The 13,927-nt window shown below is 39.5% G+C and overlaps 2 protein-coding genes across 3 annotated transcripts in view; one reads left to right on the forward strand and one right to left on the reverse strand.

Annotated features, from left to right (window-relative positions):
- The first annotated feature begins 1,435 nt into the window (after positions 1-1,435).
- LOC124119193 (flocculation protein FLO11-like) lies at positions 1,436-7,065 on the forward strand. Its single transcript, XM_046481631.2, has 5 exons — positions 1,436-1,563; positions 2,466-4,483; positions 5,405-5,518; positions 5,846-5,919; positions 6,364-7,065. Exons 1-5 carry the CDS (start codon positions 1,482-1,484, stop codon positions 6,410-6,412), a joined length of 2,337 nt encoding a protein of 778 aa, XP_046337587.2. The 5' UTR covers positions 1,436-1,481; the 3' UTR covers positions 6,413-7,065.
- Positions 7,066-10,563: 3,498 nt separating this feature from the next.
- LOC124119170 (L-asparaginase-like) overlaps positions 10,564-13,927 on the reverse strand; it is a 34,978-nt gene continuing 31,614 nt past the window's right edge. Inside the window, exons 15-16 of one of the 2 annotated variants that reach the window (XM_048388535.1) lie at positions 13,022-13,224; positions 10,564-12,371 (exon numbers count right to left, since the gene is read on the reverse strand). In XM_048388535.1, the coding sequence (XP_048244492.1) occupies positions 13,054-13,224 (171 nt within the window). In that variant the 3' untranslated portion in view covers positions 10,564-12,371; positions 13,022-13,053. Of the gene's footprint in view, positions 13,225-13,927 lie in introns of both variants that reach the window. The other variant, XM_048388536.1, reaches the window with a different exon arrangement.

Consider the following 13,927-nt stretch of genomic DNA (forward strand, 5'->3'; position numbering starts at 1 on the left):
GTTTACAAGTAATATTCTAAATTCGCATTGCCAATTCGACTGAAAGTGACTGGCGCCATAATTAACTCCACTCTGTTCACAGACGATAAGTTATAGGTACCTTCAATACGCACATGCGGTTGTTTAAACTATACCTGCATACATTTATACAAATTGTGACATTTTTGTTGTTAGGCTTTATCAAGTTCTATACTTGAAACGTCCTGTCTTCAGAGTCGATGACTTTTTTCTTGAGAACTGTGAACAGCCATGCCGTGAGCAGTAAGGCAGGGTGCACGTTGTCTGTTGTCACCCCCTACCCCCACCAACACCCCCACGGCTCGGATCGCACAACCCCCTTATCTTTCCATGACCAGTTAAGCGCAGTTTATGGTGGTCAAGTGAGAAAAGAAATTTTCGTATAACACAGTTTTGACTTTTGAATACACTGACAAATATTGTGTGCGTTTTCTAGCGTTTATTGCCAGGTAGTCAATTGAATATTGAATAATGATCAATTATAATTCTTGTGAAAGACATCATGGGTTAACTCCCTTGTTACATTTATTCTCTTAAATCAAAGCAAGATTATTTCATATTCTTTTTAACCAGGTTATGGTTTCAAGACTGGAAAATAATTGGTGAAGTTTGTCACTATCAACCCAGGTCAACATTGAACAAGGGATATAGTTCTATGGATAAAGAACTTCTTTATTACAATTTACATTCCAACGGCCTTCCATGAGCGCATCACTAAACAATCCTAATCTCATTTGCATATCATTCACTGTATTTTGTTTTATCCACCATGCCTTGTTAATCCTCTTTGTGTACATCAATAAGGCTTTATGCTTTTCCCTTTTCTGTTTTACTTTTATAATCTTGGATGAACATCAATTATCTCCATGTTTTAACCTTCACATTTCTGTTCATCACTTGGAGACAACGATGCTAGCATCTACAGCGAAACTTCACAGTCAGTGTTGTAAAGAAGTTGTATATTCTTAGAACTATATATCCCTTGTTCATCATACCAGCTTCTAATTGCCACTTATAGAAGTCAAGGTCAACATTGTTTATTCCGTGACAATAGAGAACATGGAAATGGTTCAACAAATAAACAATGTTGACCTTGACTTCCATGACAATAGAGACCTTGGTTGATGCATGTCATCATATCTCAATTGCGTGGATCGATGCTCATGATGTCAATCACTGGAATGTCTGGTCCAGACTCGATTATTTACAGACCACCGTCATACAGCTGGAATATTGCTGAGTGCAGCGTTAAAAAAACAAATAAACAAACAACAATTGAGAAATGAAGTATCCGACAGGCATGTGACTACCGCGACATTATTGCCACACCTTTCCCACACTATTTTCTGTATGGTAAAAACTAATTGTTGTTGTTCTCAGGACCGGACAGAGAGACGGTGCTTCAGTTTGAGGCTCTAGAGAACAGCCTGGACAACATCCACACTGTTCTGAGCGTATGCGAGATGATGCAGAGAGAGGTAATCACACGACAGATGCTGGACCTGGTGCGGACAGTTCAAGGGATTACGGAGTCCAGCATTGAAGGTACACATCATGTTGTTGGTAACTTGATTCATCATTGTGTAGATTGTTCATGGACAAATGGTATTCTGATGGCTGAGATCATCTGCCAGAGGCAAGGGAGGTAACTGACTATAGAAGTCCATTTTTCACCCTTGCTGATCTAGGCTGGAATTTCGGAGTTATGTTTTGGCTGGAGTAACAAGTCCATGCATAGTCCATTCCAAACCGCTTAACTAAGTCAACATCTGATTTTTAAAGTGCCATGCCATGATTTCGGTCGATTGCCGGATTTTTCAAAACATGTGTTCCGTCAACTAGGTGTCGACAGATATTTTCCTTATCTTTTTCTAATCTATGTCCTAAGAAGTAGGCATGCAGGGTTAGATCCCCTTTGTTGGTGTTATAATCCAGAATTTGTTTAAAGATCAGATCATTTTGACTGGGTGCAACATTTTGTTTTAAGCAAATGCAAGTAATACAATCTGAGTGGTCAATAGGAGGGACGCAGAAGGGACATAACTTTTAATAGCCACTATTAGTGCTACAACTGAGGTACGAAATTCCAGCCTAAGTCGGCAAGGGTGGAAACTCAGTAAACTCCCCTGCCTCAGGAAGATGGGTCAGGGTTAGGTTATAATCAAATCATCAGTGATCAATTTTCCTTTCTTTTCCTGTCATATATATATGCTGTTACTACATATGGTACTTATGAATATATGATTATCAAGAAAAAAGTATGAGTCTTACCACTGTAAACTAAAAATTGAAATGAATTTTTCAATTACCGTTGCCTTATTATTTTTCCCTGAATAACAACGTTTAAGATACCTGACAGAAACAACATGAAATTTTAAATGAGGTTTAATATTCAAGAGGGTATTTGTTACCCTAATCTAATTTGCATGTTTCTTCCACTATCTCAGACGCTGTCTCTGTCTTGTCGTCACCATCAACAGACACATCACTACCATCACCTGACCCTGCCACAGACACATCACTTCCATCACCAGATCCTGCCACAGACACATCACTTCCATCACCAGATCCTGTCACAGACACATCACTTCCATCACCAGCTCCTTTCACAGACTCATCACTACCATCACCAGAATCTGCCACAGACACATCACTACCATCACCAGATCCTGTCACAGACACGTCACTACCATCACCAGAATCTGCCACAGACACATCACTGCCATCACCAGATCCTGCCACGGACTCATCACTACCATCACCAGATCCTGTCACAGACACGTCACTACCATCACCAGATCCTGTCATGTACTCATCACTACTATCACCAGATCCTGTCACAGACACGTCACCACCATCTCAAGTACTGGTTTTTGACCTGGAGCCATCAGTCAGCTCACCCCCGTTATCATCAAGAGGAGACCTGGCCACACTTGTAAATACAGCCCCAATGACACCGGCATCCAATGATCACCCCACAGTATCCGCTACAACTCCATCCTGCATGAAGGAAGGGCCCTTGACACCGACAACTGGGATCCTGCCATTCTTCAAGCTTGCTGGACAGAAGATCGCCGGTCTGAATCAGATGTCCTCACCATGCAAGAACACATGTCCCTATCATGCTCAGAGACGAAAAGGCTTGAAGTTTCAACCTTCCCATGAGAATGAGACAGACGCCCTAACAGACAGGAATGATAAGCAGATACCCATGAACGAGCGGGTGACTCTTCCGCCAAGGCAGGCAACAGATGAGGTGACCACACATCCATCAACTCCACCATCTTCTATCCTGACCTGCAAACCATTCCTCTGTTCAAATAGCTTCACTCCAAACAAAGCACCAGTGACAGATGCTTCACAAGCAACATCTGTAAGGAAAGCAGGCACCACAGTCCCAAAATCAAGGCATCCCCCAAGTCCACTTGCAGCCTCAGCAAGTCAATCACACACATTCCAAACATGGAAGGCATCCTTCATGAAGGCCCACACACCAAAGCAGAAGATGTTGAAAGTAAAACCCTTCCAGATGACACCAGACATGAGAACATTGAATAAGGATTCATGGAGGAAACCATTGATGCAGGATGTGATGGAGTCGGATGAGACAACTGTACCACACGAGCATGAATCAACCAGACATCGAAGCAAGGCAACTGAAGACTCACCCAAGACGAGGAACATGTCTTCCCAACTGCCATGGAGGCTGGCTAGTAAATCCAAGTCACTGTTGCAACCCTTTGGAGCCTCCCCCCTGTCTCAGTCTTCACCAGCATTGTGTTCTGTGATATTGGCATCTGTGGTTGCACGTCCAGGGTCATGTAGGGACCCAGAGACCATACGAGAAAGAACAAGAAATGCTAATATTTTGATGATGAATGAATCCGAGGAAGGAGAGAACAGTTTTGGCAGTGGGTTTTGGGACCTCCGGACAACCATGCCTGATTCACAGAACAAGGAGACTGTAACAGACAATGACATCCACGAAGGAAATACCAAGTCTGTTGCCTTTCCATCAACATTGCCACTGCCTCTGTCAGACAATTCAGTGCCCGATGCATCACCAACTTTTGAGAGTGCAAAAAGAAAGCTTTTCTACAATGAAAACAGAACTGTTCCTCTGAAGAAACGCTTCAACCCAAATTTCAGTGAGTTGGCAAGAGACCATACTCCACACAAGACCTCTGCATCCCAAGGGAAGCCATGCACTCCCCATGGGAAGTCGACTTCCCCCAAAAAGAAATCTGGCATTCATGGGAAGCCAAACACCCCCAAAAAGAAATCTGGTGTTCCTGGGAAGCCGAACACCCCCAAAAAGAAATCTGGTGTTCATGAGAAGCCGAACACTCCAAAGAAGAAAAGTGGAGTCTGTGGGAAGCAGGTCACTCCCCACAGAAAGTACCAGGAGAGGAAATCATGCATCGAGGAGACGTCACGGACATCAAGAGCACGACTGCCAATACAGGTGTGTGAGACCATGCAATATAATTCATAGGCTAAAAGTAACATCTCTAAAATGTTCTTTTAATTTTTTTTTTATTTATGATTTAAATAAGCCTGGATGATAATGTTCAACATGGAACTCAAGAAATCTAGACTTGCCAAACTATTGTCGACTTTCTTGGGAGTTTTCAGATACTTCATTCAAGAGCACGTAATTCAGTTATCTGTTTTAAGGAATAGCAGGATTTATGTTATGCTTCAGAAGTGGTGATATTTCAGATGCTCACATCTACGTAGTCTGTAGGACTTGTCAAGTATGTGCCTTAATTGGCTTGTGATTCCCCTGTTAACAGTTCCAGTCTGGAGGACAAAATCTTCCCGAGGCAAGAGAGTTAACTGATTGTTTCCACTCTTGCCGATCTATTATGGAGTAACATTTTGGCTGGACTAACAAGTCTATGCATAGTCCAATCAAAATCATGCAACGAAATCGAAATCTGATTCATAAACTGTTGTGCAGATTTCGGTCGATTGCAGGATTTGTAAAGCCTGTGCATCGCCAACTCGTCAACAGATATTTCCCAAACCTGTTCATGTTTTTAATGAAGGTGCTCGCATGATTTGATGCACTTCGCAATGTAAGACCCGTTTTAATACAATATAGATCTCGATTATTGATCAGATCATCTTGACTGGGCACCGCCATTTTGTTTGAAACAAATCCAAGTGATGGAATCTGATTGGTCCATAGGAGAGACTTAGAAGGGACATAACTCATAATAACCACTGGTGGCACTACAATTGAGCCCAGGAATTCCAGCCTAGTTCGGCAAGGGTGGCAACTGGACTTTTAAAGTCAGTTAAATCTCTTGCCCCGGGAAGATGGGAGGACTATTGTCAAGTGTGTGTTTTGTGACCTTGTTTTGTGATTCCCTGTTTACAGAGTGCCAGTCTAGAGGAGGAGTCGGTGCTGCAGCTGGAGGAAATGCTCACAGCCTTCATGACGGGGAGGAAGCAGGCAACGACAAAGATCCTGCCCCCTGCCAAGCAAAACCAGGTGGGTCCAAGAGGGTGCAATATAGGGGCCTATTCAGCAACTGTAGTGCTAGCATCAAAACTACAAGAAATCAGGCTCCATACATTAGGGATGCAGCTCTTAGGTGTTTACCACTTTGACTGTGACACCCCAAAACAAAGTATGGTAGTGACAGACATAAAAACGGGGATTCAGAAGCAACTATCTTTATTGCTTTTGGGCATGCCTAAGGGACGTAACTCTGCAAGGCAAATTGTGACATCTTATAGACAACTCTACCTGTACCATCTGATCTACTTGGTCAACTAGTCACAAGTGGGCATTCTAACATGTGGTCTTCAATTTCAGCTGATTGAGTTTGCCGGCCTGTGCTACATCTCGGCTACGAGGACTGCTGGAGGTGTACGACTCAGGAAAACAAGGTAAGCCCCACAGGCTGGCCCTTCTGGCAAAATACAGCACAGACAATACCAGGAATGTTTATTTAAGCAGCATTTCAGAAGGTGTAATGTCAATGAACAGATAATACTGGTGTTAGGATCTTTATCAAGCATGTAATCAACAAGGTCTTCCAGGAGCTTTTATTAGCTGTCACAGTAATTATTTGACTGTCATTTGTCCTGGAAACATCATTATGATGCAATAGAAGAGTGGCTCCTTCATTTCTCAAGGGATGGTTGGGTAGCCTAGTGGTTGAAATGTTCGCTCGTCACGCCGCAGACCCGGGTTCGACATTCGTGACATTGGTACAATTTGTGAAGCCCATTTCGTGATATTGCTGGAATATTGCTGAAAGTGACATAAAACCATACTCACTCACTCATTTCTCAAACCTGCTTTTATACATCTTCTTTTATTTGTTTCAGTGCTAGTCGAGCCCCCATTCCCCTGGACAGAGAGTGGATGTTGTCCTAGCAACAGGTGACAACCGACAACATCATCTAGGGTTGCCCTAACAGCCAACAGCATCTACAGTGTTGTCCTATCTACCAGTGTAGACGTTTGCAATAACCTTTGCCAGCAACACCAGACACTTGTTGCTTATTTTCTACAAGCCTACCGCATTGGAATCAGTAGTAGAATACCCACTAGTTTAGGAAGCATTCCCAGTGACTGATACAATTGTGTATCACACTAAGGCATATATCTGCCATAATATACCATTCCAATACAGCCATGATATAAACACTATACTCATCATACTGATTGTTGATGAAAACTGTTACCTGTGCCTTTCCACGAAAAAAGTACATACTAGCATCCTTAAGAACTGATACGTTATATTTATGAAAGTTTGCCTTGCTGATAGATGTGTTAACAATGTCATGGCCATAATATGTGAATTGATAGGTTGGTTACTGGAAAAACGAGTACCAGGTATATTGTTTGCTACAAATCAGTCCAAAGGCAACGTGCAGCCAAACCCTCAAGGACACTGATCCCATTGGAAAGCTGATATTACCTCATGTTGATTTTACCAGGAACTTTCCTAGTCATCTGTTTTGCATGTTGACGCAATGTACTTACTTAGCAGTTAGCAGGGCTTGTTTTTACAATAAAAGAATTGAACAAGATATGTTGCCTCTTTTATATAGTCAGGATTTACTGTTGCTGAACTCAATATTGTCTCATCTGACCTGGGCATAGAAAAGTGGAATTGATGCTAATTGACCAGTCATGTCCTCTGCTAGCACCATCAATATAGCAAGATAGAGGATATTTGGCATTTCTTGACAAATAACATCTCATGAAGTGACCTTGACTAACATTTTGTCCCAGAAAATATATCCACAAAATAATGTGGAATTAAAATGGAGCCCAGAACAATGTTTCTCTGCATAGGGAATTGCGACGCCTGACTTGGCCACCCGTGCCCCCAGTGACTATAGGAGATCATTTGGGGACATGCGTCAGGTTATTGGCATTACATACAGCATCATCTATAATATCTAGACCACAAGTACCTTAGATCATGTTCTTTTTGTGTCTTATTGGGCTGGAGACGGGTCCAATAGGATTTCTAAAGATTTTAAATTGTCTTAAACTAAAATTGCAACAAAGTCAATTTCTGCAAGCTAATTATTGTTCTCTGCTTGTGTCATTTCACTTTAGACATGCACAGATATTCAGGGATGAGAATGGATATTTTCCTTTTCAGCTGAAACTTTTTTTCAATGGTCCATCATTTGGGGCATTTATGGGGGCTTCATCAGAATTTAACAAATTTGTGGTCACTAAAATTCACAGATCCACGGAAGATACGGGATATTGGAAATAGGCAGAAAAAGTTTAGTGTGACTCTCTTTTCACCTCATATGAGGAATGAGAATCATACGCCCATTTCGTTACATCAAGGGTCACTTTTGTGACCATTACACTTACAATATTACATATAAACGCATAAATCATAGTTTCAGCATCAAGCTAACCTTGAGTGGTTTGTTGTGTACACAGAAGACTGATCGATCATGAAATCCATTTGTGGTCCATATCAACGCAATTATAAATCAAATACTTTCACAGTTTCGTTTTAAGAACATAATCGGAATATAAGATCTAAATAAAGAAACAACACAAAAGATAATGCAATAACTTTTTAATGTTTCAGGAATTAAACATGACTATTTTCCAGTGGTGTTTGAGTACAAGTTCTGTTTATAACTGGCAATATATTGTTGCCTACCCGTGAGTCCACTGGTACCTCAATACCTCATGCAGGATATATATATATATCAACAAAGTAGGAATTATTCCAGTTATGAAATAATATCAACATAAAACAGCGTTATCACTAACCCCGCCATTGGGCACATTAGAATTTTGTTTGTTCATATAGCAGTGAATATAAACTATAAAAAAGCATAAAGCCTTAAGAAGAGATAGGCAATTGGGCCGCTTTGTGTCATAAAAAAAAATGATTAAATGTGAAGTTAATACACACAAAAGGCCCCTTCACTGGAAAAAATAACTGAGCCTTGATAAGTATCTCTTAGATAAGCTTACTTCAGTAGTTTCTGAGAAGTCTTGTCCCCACTGCAAGCACTATGCACCAATTAAATTGACATGGATCAAGGGCCGCAACTCTGTACAAACAACTTTCAGGACCATTCGAACTCAGTCTTCGTGGTGTTGGGGTTATGTAAACACAACTACAAAGCTACGAAAACAAATAACAAGCTTCAAATAACAAAAATATAGCTGTACTGTATGAAGAAAACAAGCATGCTAAATACCGGAATAAAAACATACCAGTCTAAAACATAAGTTTAAAACGAATAGAGCAAACATATTTCTGGCATCATCTGTTATGGAAATGTGCCAAGAATATTGTCTTACAAATGAGAACAATGTTTAATCCAAACAGCTATACTGATATGCATATTTTAAGTACAGTTATCCAAGAGCCATGATATGAAATATAGAAATTTACGTTTTTTAATTATTTCACAAAAATAAACCACTGGAAGGCTGACACATGATAAACCCGTTTTCATAACCTTTGGCAAGCTACTTGAAGTTAAGCACAAAAAATACATAAGACTTTGGTAAAATACGCTCTTCAATAAAAACAACATCAACAACAACATAAAATAGCACTTGATGAAAACATTGTTGTAAAACAATTCCACAAATAACAAATAAATATCTCCAAGAGCAGTAATCTCAACATCATTGTTACCCTTACATGTGATGGGAATCATTTGTAAACACAACAAACTTGATCTCGACACGAAGAGTAACAGTACCAAATTAGCTCTTGGAACAAGAACATAAGTAATATTAAATACTTGTGTTAAATGCACATTCACTCGGATATACATCAGGTTTAGGAAATACTTTTTATTCGAATTGGTTTACAGATCTGCTGAAATAGTTTGAGTGGAAAAATAAAAAAGAGAAGATATAGTTGACAGCAAAGTGCTTACTGAAACAGCTGTGCAAACTTTACACGGTATGATGCAAACTTCATGAACACTGCACACACTGCACACACTGCACACACTGCACATACTGCATCATGTACAGATAACTTTTTAAACAACAAATTTTAAATGTTTTTGTTTTTATAACACAAAGTAATCTGTAAACCAAGACTTAATAAAAAAGACCTCAACATTTACAAACATACATAGTTAGCCATAATACCGGTATAACTGACAATACACTGTATAAACTCTGATTTTGATAGGTTTTATTCCCTGATTATTACTGGCATACAATACACAGTAATACCATGTTGCAACTCTGAGCACCCACCCAAGTTGGAAGTCAGGTGCTTAATAAATGCATTATTACATTCCAGTAAAACCTCATGAAATAAACCTCAACTGGTTACAATTAGAGGTGTAACGATACGGGAGGGTCGCGATACGATACGTATCCCGATACAGGGGTCGCGATACGATACGTATCACGATACAGTGTTTACTGGTACAAGCTAAACCAAGTTGATGTCTTTCTGCTCTCTAAAAGATGTGACAAGTACTGTTGAAGAAGATATAAGGTGTTTATTTACTGTTATAGCAAATTGTCAGCAATACAGTATGTTTTACTGAAACAACAAACTGGCTTTGAAACTGTTAAACGTATTTCATGTTTAAAAGTAAGTAAAACTGTGTTATGAAAATATCGTATGTATCGCGATACATGCTTTCCAAATCGATGCATCGTATCGTGGGCTGTGCATCGGGATACAATACTGTATCGCCGTATCGTTACACCACTAGTTACAATATAACTCACTGGTTTAATGTTTCAAGAGTATTTCCCTATGGACATCCTGAGCTTTTTCACAAAGACCTAGTGTCTTCACTGGTTTTTGGTGATCGATTTACATAATTTCACTGCTATTTTGCTTTTTACCCCCAATGGAATCTGTTTCGTGGATAATTAAGACAGGATATTCTCTGGCATTGACGTTTTATATTTATACAAGTCTGACAATATCTTACCCCACCGATTATGTTTGTGACTACCATAATTATGTCTCCCCCAATGGAAGATGGACTGTCAGAAGATGATGGAGATACGTGGAGTCCAAATCAAATTTGAGAATGGAGGCCTCCAATTCTACAGCCAATGTCAGTACAAATTCCCAAATAGGAATTCCAAATTTCCCGATTTATGTAGCTATAGTTATAACCAATGATAACCAGTGATTGGCCTTGTAGAGGTGACTCACAGATAACAGGACGGATAAAGAGGACCCATAAAGAGGACCCAAAAGGCTTAAGTGCTCAGTTTTACACTATTACCGTGAAGGCAAATTAAAATACCTCCTAGTTTTAGAAAATAATAACTTAAACAAAATCCCAATTTTGAAAAAATGATTACTTTTCGCCAGTTTTCCTGCCAAGGGCACAGAGGGACTTGAGGATGAGGTGGTTCCAAACTGAGTACCCTTGGCAGGAAAACTGGGAAATCAGTCTAAAAGATCTGATGTTAATGACATTGGTATCGTATCAGTATAAAAGATCTGATGTTAATGACATTGGTATCATATCAGTCTAAAAGATCTGATGTTAATGACATTGGTATCGTATCAGTATAAAAGATCTGATGTTAATGACATTGGTATCGTATCAGTATAAAAGATCTGATTTTAATGACATTGCTATTGTATCAGTCTAAATGATCTGATTTTAATGACATTGGTATCGTATCAGTCTAAAAGATCTGATTTTAATGACATTGGTATCGCATCAGTTTAAAAGATCTGATTTTAATTACATTGGTATCGCATCAGTTTAAAAGATCTGATTTTAATTACATTGGTATCGCATCAGTTTAAAAGATCTGATTTTAATGACATTGGTATCGTATCAGTATAAAAGATTTAATTTTAATGACATTGGTATCGTATCAGTATAAAAGATCATTTTAGAAACCTGACAGGTGATTTGCTTGATAACCCACATAACACAGCTTTTTTAAAGATTGGGGAGTCAAAGTTCGCACAGGGTTCACCTGACCTGTTAGGGAAGTATCCTCTGATCTTAATCCAGACAAAAGTTTTGATTTTAATGAGATTTATGAAACATAAAATGCTGACTCATATTGTCTGAGTAAATACACTATCTGGTCATCTATTGCAGGAAATATGGTTTCCGTTAGTATCAGGTCTACTTTCTTCAGCTTGACATGGCAGTACAAATATAACCCAATGAAGATCAGGGTTAGAATTGGTCTTCAGAAACCCATGCTTGTTCCCCGTGAAGATCAGGGTTAGAATTGGTCTTCAGAAACCCATGCTTGTTCCCTGTGAAGATTCAGGTTAGAATTGGTCTTCAGAAACCGATGCTTGTCCCACCGTGAAGATCAGGTTTAGAATCGATCTTCAGCAAACCATGCTTGCCATGTAAGAGGTGTAACAGGAATGGGTGTTCTAGCTCGCTGACTTGGTTGATGCATGTCATCGCATCTCAATAGTAGTGTAGAGCGATGCTCATGATATCAATCACTGGATTGTCTGGTCCAGACTCAGGTAGTTACAGGCAGCCGTCATATAGCTGGAATATTGCTGAGTGAGGCATTAAACAACAAACAAACATAAAAACTACCCATTACTGCATAAATAACCTCATAGAAACTATTTGGTCACTTGCCAACACAACCAGAAACCATTCCTCCCCATGTCGATGGGATCATTCCAGACAGTAGACATTTCTAATTTTAACAAATTTGAGATCAATAATTTGTGAGGTAATGAGATAACTTGGTAATTTTCCTTGTCATGAGATCTACAATGATTTAAAACATTCTTTGTAAAGTGCTCTGTGGCTGTCGAAAACTGTGAAGCTACAGAAAGCATTTCCAACAGGGAAGCGCAGTTTCTTCACAAACTAGTGTATGTTGTCTTGTAGATGACTTGTGTCTACAACCATATTAATAAACATTGGGTAGTGTTCAACAAATCACTGAGAGAAACTGAAACAGATCATCATCATCATCATCATCATCATCATCATCATCATACCATCATCTGAGCATAAACATTTTTCACCAACATCTCAGTTTAAACATGTTCACTATAGCTTCAATTTAAACACTAACCCCATAATCTCAACATTTTTCACCAACATATCAGATCTCAAGCTCGACATATTGTAAGTGACTGGCCACAAAACATTTTGTACAATTATGGACTTTTCTGTCTAATTAAGAAGTAGACATGGTATTTGGAAGGGAAATGTGACCATTCACTGAATATACCCTATTTCTCCTCCGTGGCATGTGTGTTCATTATATTCTATCTTCCGTGAATATTCTGAACCAGACAGAGCGGAGGATGTCATCAATTCTACATAAATTCACAATTGTAGAATTCACAGTGCTCAAGTAAACATTCAATGTAACTTCTCATGCACTCAGAATGAAAGGAACTGTTACCAGCCAGTAATGTTCACAGAACACTGAGAACAACTTCAGGATGAACACTTCCTGGTTACTATGTTAGGATTAATCTCACTCTCACGTGACCCTCATCACAATAATGCCCAAGTGACACAATTGTACATGGCTTACAATTGTATGTGATCTGATTGGCTGTTAGAATGTCACTCAATATGATTGACAGCAGACTCTTGGCCCATCATCTTCAAGATGTCATGGTAGCACAGCTTCTCTGCATGTGACATGGGTGTGTTACCAAATATATCCTGTATATCTGTGTTGGCGCCGTTGTCAAGGAGGTACTGCACAACGTCTGTGTTGTAGGTACACACAGCCTGAAACACATGTATTACCACATACACACAGCCTGAAACACATGTATTATCACATACACACAGCCTGAAACACATGTTTTATCACATACACACAGCCTGAAACACATGTTTTATCACATACACACAGCCTGAAACACATGTATTATCACATACACACAGCCTGAAACACATGTATTATCACATACACACAGCCTGAAACACATGTATTACCACATACACACAGCCTGAAACACATGTATTACCACATACACACAGACTGAAACAAATGCATTACCACATACACACAGCCTGAAACACATGTATTACCACATACACAAAGCCTGAAACACATGTATTACCACATACACAAAGCCTGAAACACATGTATTACCACATGCACATAGCCTGAAACACATGTATTACCACATACACACAGCCTGAAACACATGTATTACCACATACACACAGACTGAAACAAATGCATTACCACATACACACAGCCTGAAACACATGTATTACCACATACACAAAGCCTGAAACACATGTATTACCACATACACAAAGCCTGAAACACATGTATTACCACATGCACACAGCCTGAAACACATGTATTACCACATACACAAAGCCTGAAACACATGTATTACCACATACACAAAGCCTGAAACACATGTATTACCACATACACAAAGCCTGAAACACATGTATTACCACATGCACATAG

The sequence above is a fragment of the Haliotis rufescens genome, unplaced genomic scaffold, assembly GCF_023055435.1.
Source record: "Haliotis rufescens isolate VD_foot unplaced genomic scaffold, xgHalRufe1.0.p SCAF_73, whole genome shotgun sequence".
NCBI classification, from domain to species: domain Eukaryota; kingdom Metazoa; phylum Mollusca; class Gastropoda; order Lepetellida; family Haliotidae; genus Haliotis; species Haliotis rufescens.

Excerpts from the sequence above, each read along its gene's own strand:
- LOC124119193 (XM_046481631.2), top strand. The coding sequence starts at position 1,482 with ATGATGCAGAGAGAGGTAATCACACGACAGATGCTGGACCTGGTGCGG. Across the intron at positions 4,484-5,404 it reads GAGCACGACTGCCAATACAG|AGTGCCAGTCTAGAGGAGGA; the intron begins GTGTGTGAGACC and ends CCCTGTTTACAG. Across the intron at positions 5,920-6,363 it reads GTACGACTCAGGAAAACAAG|TGCTAGTCGAGCCCCCATTC; the intron begins GTAAGCCCCACA and ends TATTTGTTTCAG.